Source organism: Equus quagga, unplaced genomic scaffold (genome assembly GCF_021613505.1).
Source record: "Equus quagga isolate Etosha38 unplaced genomic scaffold, UCLA_HA_Equagga_1.0 73442_RagTag, whole genome shotgun sequence".
Lineage (NCBI taxonomy): Eukaryota > Metazoa > Chordata > Mammalia > Perissodactyla > Equidae > Equus > Equus quagga.
Genome location: NW_025802777.1, coordinates 12,726,034 through 12,744,020, shown reverse-complemented (window position 1 = coordinate 12,744,020; position 17,987 = coordinate 12,726,034). Strand labels below are relative to the sequence as shown.

Here is a 17,987-nt window from a genome sequence, read left to right as displayed (position 1 = left end):
TATGGATTTTTCACTACTTTCAAGTGAGTTATATGAGAAGAACAAAGTCGAAAGAAAATAACACTGAGATGGAAGTTTAGAGTTGGGGCTTGGCTAGCGAGTATTTGTGTCAGTTTAGTTTCTGAACCCTCAAGTTTCTCATCTATCAAATGAGAAAGTTGAATGTTAAGATCTTTGAAAGCCCCATCTGGTCTTAAGCACTATTATTTTCAATTTATTTATATGATATTTTATATGCACAAGTATTATATAAAATACTGTTATATTTTCCTATTTATATGCTTTCTATAGCTTGTTCAGAGGGACTTCTGGGTCTGATTTTTTATCTGTTTACCATTTAGCTATAATTTCTAGAAGAGTAGGCTGCATATATTAAGCCAATAATGAATGATTATTTATAACAGTTTTGTTGTATTCTCTATTAAACTATTATTTTTCCTTAAGATGTTTATTTCATGGTTTGACTATTTTCCGACAAATGCTCCACAGATGTAGCAAAACATTATCAATCCTCTTACATTAATTGGGCCCTAGTTGATGGCACCTGTGCCCTACTGTTCCATCTGACCAACAGGGATGTTCTCATAGGCCACAGAACAGATTTCACAGCACTTGTAGCTTGAGAACATTTTGGAGATATAACATGTTGTCGTGGTCTGTGTGGTCCCTGTGTCTCTCCTCTCTATCTTTCTCTTGACCTCCCACCACCATTATTCACAGAGAGGGTGTTTATCCACAATGCCCTTTCCTACTTATGTGAAATGCAATGATAGCTTTATATGGGACTTTTCCCCAGGTAGAATAAATAAAGCACAGAGAAACACATAAATTGGCACTTTAATATATATATGTACATTTTCACATATGAATGTATGTATCTTCTGCTATATTATAATGCAGTATTATACATTTTAATGTGTCTAATCTATGTAATAATATCCGTATACAATAAATATAATTATGATATAATATATAACAATTTTATACATATAGAGAGAGAGAAACATTGAGATGCTAGTCTTAAAAACCTATGCTTTCTGTTGTAAAAGCCAAAAAACTGAAATTTAAAAAGTTTGCTTTTATCGTTGCTTCTGTTGTTGTTGCCTTAATCTTAAAAGCTTTGCTTTAAGTACCACCATAGTGTTTATAGCCTGAACCTCAGAGTTCAGATAAACATGTGATGCTGTAAGAATCCAGCTCCGCATTTCTCCTTCTTGCAGTTTGGAAACGCAGTATTGAGGGAGGAGGTCAAGAGAACCCCTCAGATTTGGGGAGGGCCTGTGCCCACATGCAGTTGGGTACACTGGGAGTGGGCTGCACCACAGTGGACAGTTTTCCACTCAAGGTGGATGAAGAGAATCAAGATGGAGGCATTGCATGCTTGAACGAGAGAGGGCCTGAGATAACATCCAGGGCTTGAAGGTAACCTGATGCTGGTTACTATTGTCTGGATCATGGGTTCTGCCTTGATGAGGTGCTGGGTAAACATCCTACTTGAGAGACCAGATGGAGAATGTGCTGAGTCTCAAAGGATCAGCTGCCCCAGAGTGAGCCAAGGTGGGCTCCCCAGTGAGGGATGAGGGCAAAACCCAGGACCAGACAGGACAAGCTATGGCAAGATATGGAGAATATCAGCAAATGCCTCTCCCTTAAAGGAAGGTGTCTTTGATCATTGTAGGGAGAAGGAAGAAAAGAGATTCTGAAATATATACATTTTAATTAAAAATGAGGACCTTGTTGTGGCCCCCATGGAAGTAAGGGTTTGTATGCCTAGTTAAGTTTAATTACAGGGAAATGAATGAAATTCCATTTCCACAACCATGATGCTGTGGCTATAAATGCTAAGTATAATGGAGTTGCACACCTTCCTGTAGCATCTCAGTTCAAACCAATGACAGCAAAGCAGAGCCAACACTATAGAGGGACTTGCATATCTAGAAGGGATTAGCTGTGCACCCATGCACCTGTTCACCACCAGCTCCCCACTGACAGACAAGAAAACAGATTTAGTAAAAGATTATGTGACACGGCCAAGCTAAGAACCACCAGAGCTGAAATTATTCTTATTTTAGTGCACTTTTCACTATGCCAAACTGCATGCAAATGACTGCTAGAATTATCGAGAAACTATAGAATGGTAACTTTAACCAACCACTTTTAAATTAGGCAAAGAACGTTAACAGGAATCCAAATGAGAGACTTCAGCCATAATTTCACCATCTTAACAAAACAAATGGGCTTCTCCTTTCCACATTCATTTTCCTTTAGTTCTTATCTGTAAGTAAGGAAGAATAGTATACATACCCATTCCAAAGTACGTAAAATCATTTACTATTGTCTATACTATTTTCTAAGCATTCTCCAACTTAACACATGAATTTCATCACAAGGATTATATTTAATAGATCCTTCTTTCTTGAGTCTTTTCTAACCATCTTTTCTAACTATTCTTTTCTAACCATCCTCTCCTGTTGAACATTTAGATAATTCACAATCATTTATGACGACTCCTGTCAATTCAGTGGACATGTATAGATACAGTTTGAGTGTTCAAATATATCCTGAGGACAAAAGAAACACACACCACTCAGAACTGAAAAGGCAAATGTTGCCTTTAGACTTGAAAGGTGGCTTTATCTGACTAATCTATTTTTAGGAGTTGAAGTACAGTAACATCTTATACAATATAAACCTAGGCAGATCGTCAGAATGCAACTTATGTTTATGGATTGCCAAAGTGTGTAGTCCAGCATTTTAGAAGTTTAAAATTAAAAACAAAAGACAAGAAAACCATTAAAAGTTGTAACTGAGTCCTCATAAAAAAAAAAAAAAAAAAACGCTTGATTTTCACCATCGTTTCCCCAATTTGAATTATGAAACACCTTATTGGCTTTGTGAATTAAGTATTGACTTTTCAAAGCCATATTTAGACAATTTTTCTAAGAAAAGGAATCCATACAGTTAGCTATGAGTATTCATTCAAAGACATCAGCACTTACTCTCTCTAACAGAGTATGTTACAATGCTTGAATCAATATTCAAAGTTAAATTATGTTTAAGTACAAAAAGCACATAATAGTTGAAAACCTAGATACTAATGGATAGAAACAGCTAATGTCTGATTTTCTACAAACTCATTACAGAATTAAAAAAAAACATACAATCATCACATTTTAACAATAGCAATTTTTATATAAAGTTTATTTCTTTAATGATTTTTCTAACATTATACGCTCTTGTCTTTATTTTAATGATACTCTTAGAAAACTCTTTATGCAACATATTGTATAGCATTGACAATAGTTTTTCTATTTCCCTTGATACAATTAGTTGCAGATCTTTACGTACTGCAAAGTAAGTGGGAACAGTAAAAGCAGAAGAAACCTTGATGTGGCTTGAGTTTTGTGGTTTTTAATAGACTTTATTTCTTCTTTTTAGAAGAGTTTTAAACTTACATAAAAGTTAGGAAGTTAGTACAGAGAGTTCTCATATCCTCCACATCCAATTTCCCTTGTTATTAACACTTTTATTTGAATATGGTGCATTTGTTAAAATTAATAAACCAATATTGATACACTATTATTAAGTAATATCCATCCTTATTCCAATGTTCTTAGTTTTAACCTAATGCCCTTTTTCTGTTCCAGGATCCCATTCAGAACACATTACATTTATTCATCATGTCTCCTTAGGCTCTTCTTTGCTGTGACAGTTTCCCAGACTCTCCTTGTTTTTTGTGACTTTAACAGTGTTGGCCACTACTGGCCAGGTATTTTGTAGAATGCCTGACTATTGGCATTTGTCTGATATTTTTCTTGTGACTAGAGTGGGGTCTGGATTTGGAGGAGGAAAACCACATAGGTAAAGTGCCATTTACATCCCATCACATCAGAGGTAAATACTATCGATATGATTTATCACTGGTGATGCTGAGGTTGACACCTGCTCCTTCTGCTTGGGAGATTTGTCTCTTCTCTCCCTTTTATTTATTTATTTGATCACTTATCCATATCAGTGTGGAGTTGTGGGTATTTGTTTTATACTTTAGCTTATAATCCAGTACTACTTTTTAAAATTTTATTACTCAAATTATTCTGGCTTTGGCCATTGGGAACCCAGTACTTGGCTTCTGTGTCCCTTTAACATATTCCTATCGTTGGAAATTTTTTGAGCACTTTCTTACTTTTTTGTCACTCCAAGATGTTCCTGGGTCATCTGGTATATTTCCTTCTTCAGTCCTCAAATTGTCCATTTCTCCAATGGTGCCTAAGTGCCAGGTGTGCTCATTGCTACTAACGTGTCATTGTTTCTAGGCCCTTTCAGCTGACAGAGCCAGGAAATTTATGTATGTGTGTACTAACCCATTTATGGGTTGAGCTTTAATCAATCAAATAAAACAGATGTTTTGCCTTAACATAGTCTATAATTTGGACTTGCTCAGTGTAATAAATAATGCATTTTAATACATTCCTTTTTGCATTTTTAAAGGAAACTAGTTGTAGTAATGAAGTGCTAGTCTCCAAATTGATAACTGATGACAATTAATCATTGGATTTGTATCAAATAAAAACATACATACATGATTTTAATTTAAAAGTCTGCATTGTTGAGCTGCTTTTGAAACATTATGCAGTAGAAATTTTAAAGAGTGTTGCTGGACTTTTGTATGTTGTTTTATTTTGTGTTTTGCTTTTCTAGTCAGGATATTAGTAAATTAGTAATTCATCAAAAGATGTAAGATGGGATAATCCCTCAAAAGTATTTAGTCAACTAATGCACCAAATAATATATTAAAGAATTTAGGGAGTTAAAAGAAAGTGTTTTTACTGTTGTATGGTGTTTCTGTGAAATTGATTTGTGGTCAATAGGAGTTTACTCTTCATTTAGTCAATGTCATTTCTTCTTAATTGCACTTTGTAACTAATCTTACCTTGTGTTTAATAAATATGTTTAGCATAGCATTATACAAAATTACACGCTTAAAAAAAACCCTTAAAATTTTCAAAAAGCACAAAAAAGGAGTGAAATGTTGTCCAAGTGACTTGGGAAACTTATTCTAAAGGTTTTTATTTTTTTAGTAGTTCACTAATAACATATATACAAAATCAAATATTTTCATCTCTTTACTTGTTATTTGTTTTTCCCTCTAGGATAAACCATTTTTCCAAGAGACTTATTATTTCTAATATTATAGTGCTGATGTAATAAGATTGTAGGTTTTTCCAATTTGATATGACAGCTTGATCTCAGTAGTCGACCAAAACAAGAAATTCATGAAGTTCATGGAGCTGGTATACATTCCTTTTAACTTCAATGTTTCTATTACTCTGTGAAATTTTATCATTGAAAAAATCAGACATGTATTCAAAAACAAATAAGTAGGTTGAACTTTAAATATAGATAGACCTTTAACTTACTACAAATTATATTCCTGGAAAATATAATTCCAATATAATCTTTCCATTTAAAACAATGTTAAAAAGTAATTCTAGTGGAAAAAGAAATCAGGGAAATGGTCCCATATCACAATTTAAGCTAATAAAAATGATATAGCTTCAGAATAGGTAAGGGGGTTTTAAAAATGTTTTGCACATAACAGAGCACAATAAGTATCTAAACATTTAAATCTATTCTTAAAGCTTTATGCAAAAGTTCTGAAGTAGGGAGTGGGCAGAATTGGGTTAGACTGAAGAAGCAGTAGGATGTGTGGCCATGTGAGTTTTGATGTGTATATTGAAATTTCAGTAGTTTTATGACCAGTGTTTCCTCTAATATATTCCGAGGACCATGAGTTCAGTGGGACATTAATGGTTGTGATTCAAGTGAGAGTCCTCTGATAATTAAAATGTGGAAGATGCTGGATTAAACAAAAGGAACAGGTTTCTTTGCGCAGAATTACGAAGAGCCTGCCTTGTGAATCTCTAAGGGAGAATATGTCCCAACACTTACTTGATCAGACAAGTTATTCTAGAGCACAAAACTCCTACTCTGTTTGTCAACACAGAGAAATAGAGGGAAGTATTTTCATCAGCTCTCCCATATGCCATGCATTTTGCATATGAATATCACATTTCGTCTTTGCAACAAACCTGTGAGTTTGTTATCATTTCTTCTTCTATAGCTAACAAAACACACACACACACAATTAATTCTCTCAAGGTCAGTCAATTAGAAAAAGGCAGTTAGAAACGTAAATCCCTTTCTACTGGAATTCTCCATCATTCTTTCTTCTAGTCGAAATAACTTCTGGAAAATTTTAGGACATAGATGATACTTTCTATATTATACGAATAGTTATTAGTGAATCAACAAAAAAGGATTGAGAGGCTATGGGAATTCTCCACCAACACTACCATCTCCATCAACCCTCCCTTAAAACCATTCCTATTAAGTGCACAATCTAATTAAAAACTGTGTTTCCTAGGCGTTAGGTAGCAAAGCTTCCCCTGCAACTGGATCACCTTCCTTAAACTCTTCTTAAAGAGAAATTCTGGAAAGTCCAATGATAATACCAACTTTCCTCTTTGATAGTTATCTGAAATACATTCAAATATAAATCACAGTAACTTTAATTTATGTAGTTATCCCTGAGTAACTAAGAGCAACACATCATTTCTCTTACATTTGATTTCAGCTTTGTTTAAATACTCATGGAACTGCATACACAAGTCACACACAATACAGCATAATTAAATGCAAAAAGCTTGAAACTTGAGATTGGAATAGCTAGCTTCAACTTCCAGCATTTCTACTAACACTTGAACTTAGGCAAAGCCATGTCTTCTCAACGAAAACTGGAGATCACAAATCACATAGGAAAGGAAGCTGTACAGGTCAGGTCTACGTAGTCTAAACTTTATGCCTGTAAAATCAATACTAAAGAGAAAGGCACATTACGCAGATAAAATAATAAGGCAACAGATCTGCTTATTTGCAGAAATATGTCAATGTTAGCCAGACCTTCTTTTTTCATCATCCTATCCGATAGGTTCTCTCCCAGATTTTTCAAGGGCCAGTTGGAGTTCTCAAGTTAATGTTAGGACCAACATGCTCTTTCAGAGTAAATCTTCCTTAGGTCAAACAGATCTTCCAAAACAAAGGCAGCAGCTTCTGATTCAGGTTTGGCAGCATGAACCTACTCTCTCCTCTAAGGATTTGGGGGCTTGAACCTATTCCATGTTGACTATGTCATTAATATAACAAATTGATTCCAGAAGATTAACTGAAAACTCTTTATGAATAATATTTGGAATCAAAAAATAAAAAGTGTCTGCATTGAAGGCCTGTGAAAAACTTCAGTGGTAACACATATTGTAAATCAACAGAATATAAGCTGTAAGGGGGCAGATGTGCTTGTCCATTCTGTTCACTGTTGTACGTTGTGCACCTGGAAGTGTGTCTGGCTCAAGGTAGGGCAGTAAGCACTTACATATTTGTCGGGTGAAGAACAAATATTAAAATGATGAAAGAATTTAGTGACAAAAGAATAAAGTTGTGAGTTTTTGTACACCCAAGCAGAAATATAAACAAATATGTGGTAAACATTGCTTGGAATTTCGGGGATCCTTAGGGTATATATATTAAAAAATGATGCTACAGCCAACCTGATGATTGACATAAAATATGTTTGGATCTCTCTTAAGGAAATGAAAGCATTTGTACAATTATATTGTCATTTAACTTTTGACACTATTCATATAAATTTCCATAATATTTCTGTTTATATGCTATATTTAATTACATAATAGTAATATAGTATATTTATTTGGTGGTTTTTGTGAATTACAAAATTTAGTTTATTTGATCCTCCCTTGTGAAACAGGAAAGGCAGATATCATTACTGCTAGTTCACAAATGAGGGGATTTGAGCTCAGAAATATTAAATGTTTTATAAAAATAAACTAAATCAATTAGTACGCCTCTGTTCAGGAAGAAAATGTCAATAATTTTTTTTAAAAGTGAAAATAACAAAACAATTATAATGGGACTAATTTATCCTTGTACTGCCCAAAGCCCTTTCATATCTATTATGTCCTATTACCAAGGACATTGTGAGGTTGTAACAGTTTTAATTCAATTTTTCAGATGTAAATCAAAGGCCCGGTGAGACTGAATAACTCTCACTGAGGCACATATCTAGTAAGTCTTGGAGGTGGGACCCAAACTTGTGCTTTCTGACAACAAATCATGTGTTAGAAAGCTTGGCGGCCCACCTCTTAACTCTTAAGCTTATGCTTTTACCATCACCTCTATGACTGTGTATGTTGAGATGATGCATAAAAATACACTATGTGAATATATCCCTTTATTAGTATTATTCCCAGAAATATGATACATCTGTCCCGGAAATTGCATATGCACATGGAATTATTTTTCCTTTTTTTCCACTAATGGTGGTTGGCCACCATCTACTCAGGTTACCTAGACCCTTCAGTCTTAGGTGGAGGTTGGCTGGCCATGTGAGGAGGATGTCTGACTGTGAAGCTCAATTGTGTGTGTGTGTGCACACACACGCGTGTGTATGTGTGAGTGACTTTAACTGGTTGTTAACATATACTGGGGTATACAGAGAGGCAGGAATGACTCCAGAATCCCTTAGAGAATTCCCAGCAGCTGGCCATATTTCTCTTCTGTGTAGGCTACTAGGAAACCTCTGGAATGCAGAGTAATGTTTAGGGAACCTCCATCTTAGAGGACCCCCTTCATGTCTCTAAACTGTGTTGTAAGATTGTAAACTTTTCAACAGGCTTTCACAATATGTGCAAGAACCAAGCATGTGTGCATAGTCAAAGGCCTCTCCAATATTTAAGATGCATGAATTTCATCTTACATCTTACACTTTTGATTCACTTGGCCCAATAGCTGAAGTTTAAGCCAATACTCTGGCAAGAAAAGTAGACCCGCAATTTACTCATTCAAGCATTCAAGTGCCTTCTCTGTGTAAACACAGTGCAAAGTGCCTGGCATTTATGCTGTACTTTACTTCAGGATATTTTAAGTTACTGGAAAACATGCAAATTAATAATCGAGCCCCTTTTTGTTGGTTGGTTGGTTGGTTGGATGGCTGATAGTTTGTTGGAAAGAGAAAGGAGAGATAAGAGATGAAAAAGAATGCATTGTAATTCTTCTCTTTCCTTCCACACACGTACACACACAGACATTGGCTTAGTCCCCAACTCCTTTGATATTTTGTATTCAGTGTCGGACTTGACTGACATAAGAAACTCACTGTAGAGAGGCAGGTTTCCTCTGAGCTAAAGCTGGTTTCCATGGTGCTGAAATGTCCCTTTAAAAGTAAGCATGATCCTTAGGAACACATAGGGTGGTGCCCATGCCAACCACAGGTCCCTCAGAGCCAGAAGGAATAAGACATTTGTATGTCACATAAATAACACCAGGCCATGCAATTTTCCTTTATGCGTTTTGGCTCCTATTTAGAAAAAGGAAATCTCATTATCTTGTAGCATATATTTTAAGGTCAGTGAATCATGTTGGGTTGTTTTCACGTTGAAAACTACTTTTAAAAGAATGAATGTGATTGCTTGGAGCTTAGATAAATAGATCTGTGAAGAGATATGTCTTAAAACATTTTTTTTCCACCTCCTTCCTGAAATTGCTTTAGATTAGGGAGATGCAGAAGAGGAAAATGCTACCTTAAGTTTCTTGTACAAGGAAGGGGGCTATTAGCTGGCATAACCACTTCTGGTATGTCTAGATTTGTCTCTTAAAATGTGTAAGGTATAAGCAAAACACCAATTAAGGTAATAAGCATTGGAAATTGTGAGACACACTCACCACTTATTTTGTATTGTTCATGGGAATTTTGTTACTGGAGTGTGTAGAGTTGATTGCGTCCAAAAAAACCAGGATGTTAAGGTTAAAACATATCTAAGGTGAAATATATTTTAGGTACTAGTGGGTTTTTTTTCTTGTAAAAGGAATACTTCAGAATTCTTTTAATGAACAGTATATATTATTCAATAAAATGCACATTATCATTGTCTACAGTCTAAAAAATATGTCTGCAGTAAAAGTTAGTATTCGGGATCTTTTCTCCTTGAAAATTAGATCCCACATGCCTAGAGAAAATAGATTTCAAAGTGGTAAACTTCTATTTTTTTCAAAAACAATGAGCATGTTCAGTGACAAGAACTAGGTTCTGAATCTTTGCAAAGAGGTTTGCTCATTGCAGGTCAGAACTAGCAAAGTTAGTGGGAAATGCCAGCCTCTCAGGAGCATCACTGTGAGAGTGCCCTGCGCTGTTCCTCGTACTTTGTCAGTTCCTGGAAAGGGTGGGAGTTAGAAACCCTCAGAGCTCAGGACTCCACTCTTGCTGCCTAAAGTGGGGGCCTCCTGGAGAGGCTGGGAGACCAGTGTGGTGTCACAGCTTCACCTGTGGCTCTCTCTGACTCTGTCTCTAAGAAGCACAGTAGTTGGGGAAGGAGGAGGACAAACTGAGACTAAGGGGAAGGGGATAGAAATAGGTTTAGTTTGAAAGAGAGAACACTGAAGAAGGCAAAGAGCCTTTCCAACCCCCAAAACAGCCCAGAAGTCGCTCAGTAACTCCACAGACCAAGTCTTGGCGGTGGGTGCTGTACATTTAGGTACATGAGTCCACCCACTAGGAACTCCCCCCACCCCACCCCCGCCCCTTCTACTATCCTTGCCTTTTACTCTTTTCAGGCTGCTCCAGGATTCCTACATTTAGCCTTCCAGGCTCTTTTGATCCCCCCTGAGAGGGAAGTCCAGAGAGTCTCCCAGGGAGTTACCTTGACTGAGGACTGGATCAGGCTCAGTGGCAGGCAGGCTGGGCAGATTGGGCAGCAAGTGGGAAACTGAGGTGCCTGCTCACGGTACTGACGGACCGGTCCTCCCCACTTCTTGACCCTTACCTAGACATCAGATCCGGACTCTGCCTCACTCTATTAGAACCCTCCAGACTTCGGAGACTCCATGCGGAAGAGACCAACTTAGGTATGAAAACTTGGAGGCTCAGGGCTAGCAGGTTCTGGGAAATCCCCGTGGTCCCCGAATTCTACTCTTGAGACCTGGGTATGCCTGCGAGTACGCAGACCCCGGGTTTGCCAGGGGCCAGGGTTACGGATCTGGACTGCCCGACGCCCCCCGAGACGCCCGGGAGAGCGCATCTCCGCGCCCAAACCAACTGGCTGCCGCCGCGCGCGACCCCAGTCCCATAATAGGGTGCCAGCCCGGGCGAGCCTGGACCCCTGAATTCTTGCCCGCGTTCCAGGAGCTCGGATTAAAAAACCCGCCAACCGCACCTCGCGGGGAAGCCCGGCACACGCCAGGAGGGAAGCAGTGACGCGGCTTCCCCTTTCCCGGAGTCTCCGTGCGCGCTGACCTCCACCGCCCCTGGCTCCTGCCCCGGCGCCGGCGCGCGCTGCCTCGCCGGGACCCGGTGCGCCCGCGCTGGCCGCGGGGAGCGACCACTTCCCCCGAGCCGGCAGCCTGGTGTGCCCCCCAGAGCTCACTCACCGATCCTGAGTACTTGCGGGGCAGTCTGGGGTAGGATGTAGCAGAGGAAATAGAGGAGTGCCCAGCTGGTGTCCCTGGTCCAGAGCCCGGGCTGGGCAAGGAGTGTGCGGCGCTCCATCTTCCTAGCTTCTTAATTCATGCCGAGACCCAGCCGCTGCCGCACGCCGGCGAGATGCAGCCCACTCGGTCCGGGTCCCCGCCTCATCCTCGCTGGGATGCTCCGCGTCTGCACCCTGCGCGCTCCCCCACGGAGAGAGATCAAGGCAATGGGCGTGGGAACGCGGAGCTGGCTCGCTACGCTGGGCTTGCTCGGGGCTTCTCGCTTCTGCCGCTAGCCCATCATTGCTTCTCCTCCTCCTCCTCCATGGGCCGCAGACCGCGGAGGATCAGCGCGCTCCTGTTCCCGGAGCCAAGAGACCAGCTGAGGAAAGTTGCTGCCCCAATTTGCAGGAACGTCTCCCTCATTCGTCCTCTGGTCAGATGCGAAAGTAGGGGGTGGGTGGAGGGGGCAGCAAGAGAAGGAGGGGAAAAGGGGGAAAGAAGACAGAGGAGGAAGGAGAGACGCTACTGGGTGAGTTGGTGCAGGGGCTCTGAGCAAGCAGGATGAGCTCCTGCAGGTTAAGTGGGATCGTAGCTGCTCTCTTGCTTCCCTCAATCCTTGCTTTCCTCCTCCCCTCGCTGGCCCCACCCTTTATTTACTGCCCGCCCCAACGCCGCCGATCCAGAGACTCACAGGCACACACGCACGCACCTTCTCCCTTTCCCTCAACTTTGCACTGTGCTGCCAGAAAGTCGATTGCGTGTTGCATCCTCAAAACAGAGAATATCTGACCAATTGGTCAAAGCAGAGGCGGCCTCTGCTGTGGGCTGTGAGTGGCAGAGGGCCTCCTTGGTAATGTCGCCGCGAGCCTGTTGGGGGTCGTAGAGATGGCCAGCTACGACTCTTCCCATCACTTGATGGAGAATCGCCGTCTCGGACGCCAATTATTTCAGAGAATAGCAGAGCTCCTGTTTTAACTCCGATGAAGAAGAGGAGAAAGAGCAAGAGGAAGAGGAATGAGAAACCTTCGGTACTCGAAGATTAGAGCGGCTTCTTTCCTATTCAGACAGGAGATAATCTCTTGTAAACTGCTTGCATTTACAGGCGCAGAACTGCGAAGGAGGCAGCTTCCAGCGCCGCTCCTTTTCTTGATTTCTTTTGACTGTCACATTTGGACGCTGGAAGATAGGCTATTTTAGCAATGTAGGTTTGGAGACTATTTCTCTGTAGAAGGACAAGGACACTTCCCTGGGGAAATCATCAGCATTTGATCATTTTGGCTTAATTTCCTTTGAGCTTTGTGGGCAATGTTCTATATAAATGTTTGCTAGCTCTGCATTAACATTCATAGAGATTTTTCCCCCCAAGTATGGATTTTGAAGAACTGACCTAAACAGTCAATCCAGTTGAAAACGTGTCCACAGACATATGAACCTAGAATAAGGAAGATTTCCAAAAGAATCTAATGTATCTTAAGAGGCATTTATTCATGCGTTTGTTCATTTAACAAATATCCAGTGAGTATCTTATGTGTGGTACCAGATACTGTACTTTTTACTGAAGACCCTATAGTGGGAAAAATGCACCATACATCTTCCAAGGTAGGTGGTAACACCACTGCTGGAAGCTAGTTAGTTCTTTCCTCTAGTAGTGTGCCTCGTTCTGGATACTTTGTGATGAGAGTTGGCAAAACAAAACATATCCACAGATAAGACGAAGGGTTGATCTTAGTTTTGGAATGCATTTAATTTATGGATTGATGCAACCAAGAAGAATTAGGGGCAAAAGCTGATTATCTTCAGAAATTTGAAGAACTTTTGTGTTAAAGAAAGTAGTCTTAGGGGCTGGCCCTTAGCCTGTTGGTTAAGTTCAGCATGCTCTGATTTGGCGGTCTGGGTTTGGGTCCTGGGCACAGACCTACACTGCTTGTTGGCAGCCATTCTGTGGTGGTCACCTACATAGAAAATAGAGGAAGATTGGCACAGATGTTAGCTCAGAGTGAATCTTCCTCAGCAAAAAAATAACAAAACAAAAAAAGAGGAAAGTAGTCTTAGTGTTCAAATGAGAAGAAATAAGAAAAATAAGAATATTGGATGGAAGTTGTAGAAGAGTAAATTTCATCTCATTTTCAGGGAGAGCATGTCAAAGTTAGGAAAGTGTCAAACAATCATATGAGTTGCTTCAGAAAAGAGTCAAACTCTCCATTCATTCATTCATTCATTGGTTTATTGAATGCAAATTTGAGTGCCTACTTTGTGGGAAGCATTGTGCCAAGCCCTGGAGACACAGGGGAAATTGGGTTGCCACCATCATGAAACTCATAAGTATTAAAGAAATGTGATGAGTTTTACAAAATGGTACTTTGAGCGTGAAGAAAAGGAGGAATTTAACCACATTTAGGAGTTTGGGAAGGACTTGATGAGGGGAGGATGCTTCCAAACTCAAAGAATGGGTACTTTATAAATGATTGGTGAGTATTTCTTAAAGCAAGAATAAATACAAAGCTTGTTAGGGGATTTATTTTTAAACCTAAATGTTTGTCATAAGCATATTCAGTCGTCTGGTTTTTTTGCTCAGTAAATCCGAGTCCATTAAATAGTAAATATTGCATGGCTAGATCATGAGAACCCAAAGTCTATAATTAATTTTTGAACAAATTGCGTTTGAATCCTGGTTTACCTAATTCTAGGTCTGTAGCCTTGGTTAAACTACTTTATCTCCCTGTCGTAGAGAGTGCTGGGACTTGCCTGTATCCAGTTCTCTTCTTCCCAGGCTCATTAAAGCTTGTACCTTTTCAATTACACGTAATCCCGTGACTAATATTTGCCAACAAAATGTGAATGGAAGTGGTATGCACTGTTTCTAGGTGAAAAGAAAGACAGCAAAAAGATCTCACATGGCCTTCCTGGACTCTCTTCTTTTGCTAGAGGAAACTGAAAGCTTTGAGTTCTAGAGATCAAGATGGAAGCAGACTGGATCCCTGAGTTACCTTTTGGAAAGGAGTTGCTCTGTATAGTTGTCAGGCCAACAATAAACTGGTAACAAGTCAGTGACAAATCAATTCTGTGTTTTAATCCATTAAGATTTTGAGATCTATTTGTTACTGCAGCATAACCTACTCCACACTGACTGATACACTCTCTAAGACTTGATATCCTCATCTGTAAAATGAGAATCATAGTCATAGAACAGGGCCATTGGAGGATTATATGAGCAAATGCATAAAAGTATTTTCCAAGGCCCTTGTAACTCAGTATATATTAGGTCATTTGTGGTAATTACTTTTTTGGTTAAATGAGTCTATACATACATTTCTAGATTAAATATGCCTCAAATGGCAGAGATGAAAATATTTTGTCTGGTGGGAAATGAGCCAACAATATTGGTTCAATTAATTGTATAGTAATAACAATTGGTCCAATATTATTTAAGGAAATTTTAGTACTTTTTCTCTGTGTTACCTTTGATCTATGAGTAAACAGTTCTTTTTGGTTGTTAGAGATAATAGAAAGATTGCATTTCCTAAAGTAGGTTTCTTAAAGGATATGTGGCACACTTAAGTTACTTTTCTGTATTGTCTGCAAAATTCTGTAGAGCTTAAAACTGAAATTTATTTCCTTGTTAAAGTGCTTCCCTCCACTGCTCGTGTACACAGGCTCATGGTGTTGAGTTACTCATCAGTGATCAGCAGCTGCTGTTAATTTGTTTTGTGCTTTTTAGAAAGACTGTATTTTTGTATATGTATGCATCTAGTTATTTTTTTACCAAAGTGACTATGTTAATCACTCTTGATTGACATTTTCATAGTGCCTGCTTAAGAATAAAAATGTCCAATTGAATGCATGCTGTCTTTTCCCATTCCCCAAATCTTAAGCTTAAATTGATACACTGTGGTTAATAATAAGGCAATACAGTAACATGCAGCATTGTGCTTTCTGTAAGAGCTGGTGACATTATTTAGATACTAATCCATTTTAAATTACTTAATTTTCGGAAGATAACTACATAGAAGAAAAATAGCTTAGAATATCCTAATGTTATAACTATGGTTTCAAAATGTGATGAGTATACTCAGGTATACTTATATTATTACCCAGGACCCTGAAAGCAAAAGATCAAGTGGCTTTTAGAGACTCCTAGGAATGTGTAGCTGATTTAGGATCAAAATTCTCATTTGTTGGCTATTTTTTATCTATACATTTTTTCTCTAGGTGGTGTCATATATTTCTAAGATGTTACATACCTTTAAGCCAAGGACCCCTAAATTTTCTCTTTTGCTCATATGTTGCCTCTGAACTCCCAATCCCTGTAGCCAATCCTGATTACTATTTCTAGCGGACTCAACATGTCAAGCTCTTGATTCTGTGCTGTATCATTGCCTCCTCCCCACATCCTCTTCCAAAGTTTCTCATTTCAATATGCATACCACCTTCCGCCCAGCTATTAAAACTAGAAACTCAGGATGTCATCTTTGATTTCTCCCTTACTTTTTCCCCCACATTCACTTTATTTTCACACACTGTTGGTTTTACCTCCAAAACATGTCTTTAATCTACTTCTCTGCAGCGCCACTGATGTCATACTAGCCTGGAGTTTCTCAACCTCAAAACTTTTGACATTTTGGGCCAGAAAATTCTTTGTTGTGGAAGTTGTCCTGTGCCTTGTAGAATGTTTCACAACTTCCCTGGACTCTATCCACTAGATGTCAGTAATACCCTCCTCCTAAGTTGAAACAACCAAAAAATGTCTGCAGACATTGCCACATGTCCTTGGAAGTACAAAATTGGCCCTGGTTGAGGACCACTGCACTTGCCCAGGTCACCGTGGTCTTCCACCTAGTCTGTTACAATAGATTCTTCATTTTCCCCCTCCCCTCATTTGCCTCTTTCTATCCATTCTGTCCATCTGATCTAAATTAGCTCCTCCCATTAATTTCCCCCACCACACACTGCTTAGTTCCCTCATGGTCATTATTAACTCTCTAATTGTTTATTGACTTTATTATAAACTCAATGATGACACACTACTCTGTTTACCTGAAACCTCAGCACTTAGCACTTACTGGAAACCTGATAAACGCTCATTAAATGAATGAATGAATGAATGAAATCTCATAAACCATACAATCTACAATTCATAAGTGCATATTTATAAGATTGAGCTGAATAATGAACCAAATGTCTCTTCTGATTTCATTCAAAGCTCCTGCATGGATCAGTTTATATTTGGTGTTATACTCTGTACATTAATATCATGCAGTGTGTCTAGCAAAACTGGAGTATAACCTTACCTGTGTTTCTTCAAATTTCAATGAAATGCTATATGGAGCAGGGATTTCTCTTAACATGTCATTTTTTAACACTGTGGATATCATTACACACACCTTCACCATTTTGTTGTAATTTTCATACTAACCCTGGTTCATTTGCTAAATACTGCAGAAAACAATTGTAGTGAAACCTTTGAAAGAAAAAACAGTGTCTTACGTATTCATACCTTTACATCTTATGATAACAACCTAAAAGGGTAAAGAAATTCACTCATAAGAAAGGTCTGAAGCAAGCTGATATTTATCTACCTCCATACATAAGGGAGGCTCCTCTAAGAGTGAAGAAGATCCAGGCTGGGCACTCAGGCTGTCAGGAGACCTGACTCCCAACCTGGCTCATTACCCATCACAGCTCGCTGCTCCTAAAGTCACATGACCTCTTTAGGCCTCAACCGTAAAGTGAATTGACTGGGCTCATGTCTAACAGGCAGTGAGTACTAATGTTCTTCATTTCTCCTTTCAGCTCTAAGAGCCGTTTTTATAAAGGAAGGGCTCGCAACTCCTCTCTCTTCTCTTTCGGTTATAAATAAGATTTTCCTTAAAATAACAAGCATTTATTTTGTGCTTATTGTTTATGCCAGGCACCATTCTTAGTGCTGTTACATGTATTAACATACTTAATACCGATAGCAAGCTTAGGAGGTGAGTACTCATTGTATGCAAATGTCACTGATGAGGAAACTGAGGCACAGAGAGGTGCAGCAACATATCAGAAATTATACAACTAAGTGACAGGGCCAGAATTTGAACTTAGAATTTGAACTGACTCTAGAGCACCTACTTTTTCAAAAAAATTGAGGTGAAAGTTACATAACATAAAATTAAGCATTTTATTTTTTTAATTTTTTGTTTTTAGTTTTTTTGTTGAGGAAGATTGTCCCTGAGCTAACATCTGTGGCCAATTTTCCACTTTTTGCTTGAAGAAGATTGTCTCTGAGCTAACCTCTGTGCCAATCTTCCTCCATTTTGTATGTAGGACGCCACCACAGGATGGCTTGATGAGCAGTGCATAGGTCCACCCTGGACCTGCAAATCCAGGGCCACCAAAGCAGAACGCGTGAACTTAACCACTATGCCACTGGGCTGGCCCCTCAAATTAACCACTTTAAAAGGGATAATTCA

The 17,987-nt window shown here is 39.1% G+C and overlaps 1 protein-coding gene across 1 annotated transcript in view; it reads right to left on the bottom strand.

Annotated features, from left to right (window-relative positions):
* The window catches only part of LOC124234316 (glutamate receptor ionotropic, kainate 1), a 358,033-nt gene extending 346,419 nt beyond the window's left edge, over nt 1-11,614 (bottom strand). The window contains exon 1 of the mRNA XM_046651630.1: nt 11,497-11,614. Coding sequence (XP_046507586.1) covers nt 11,497-11,614 — 118 coding nt within the window. The remainder of the gene's footprint in view (nt 1-11,496) is intronic.
* Nucleotides 11,615-17,987: the final 6,373 nt, after the last annotated feature.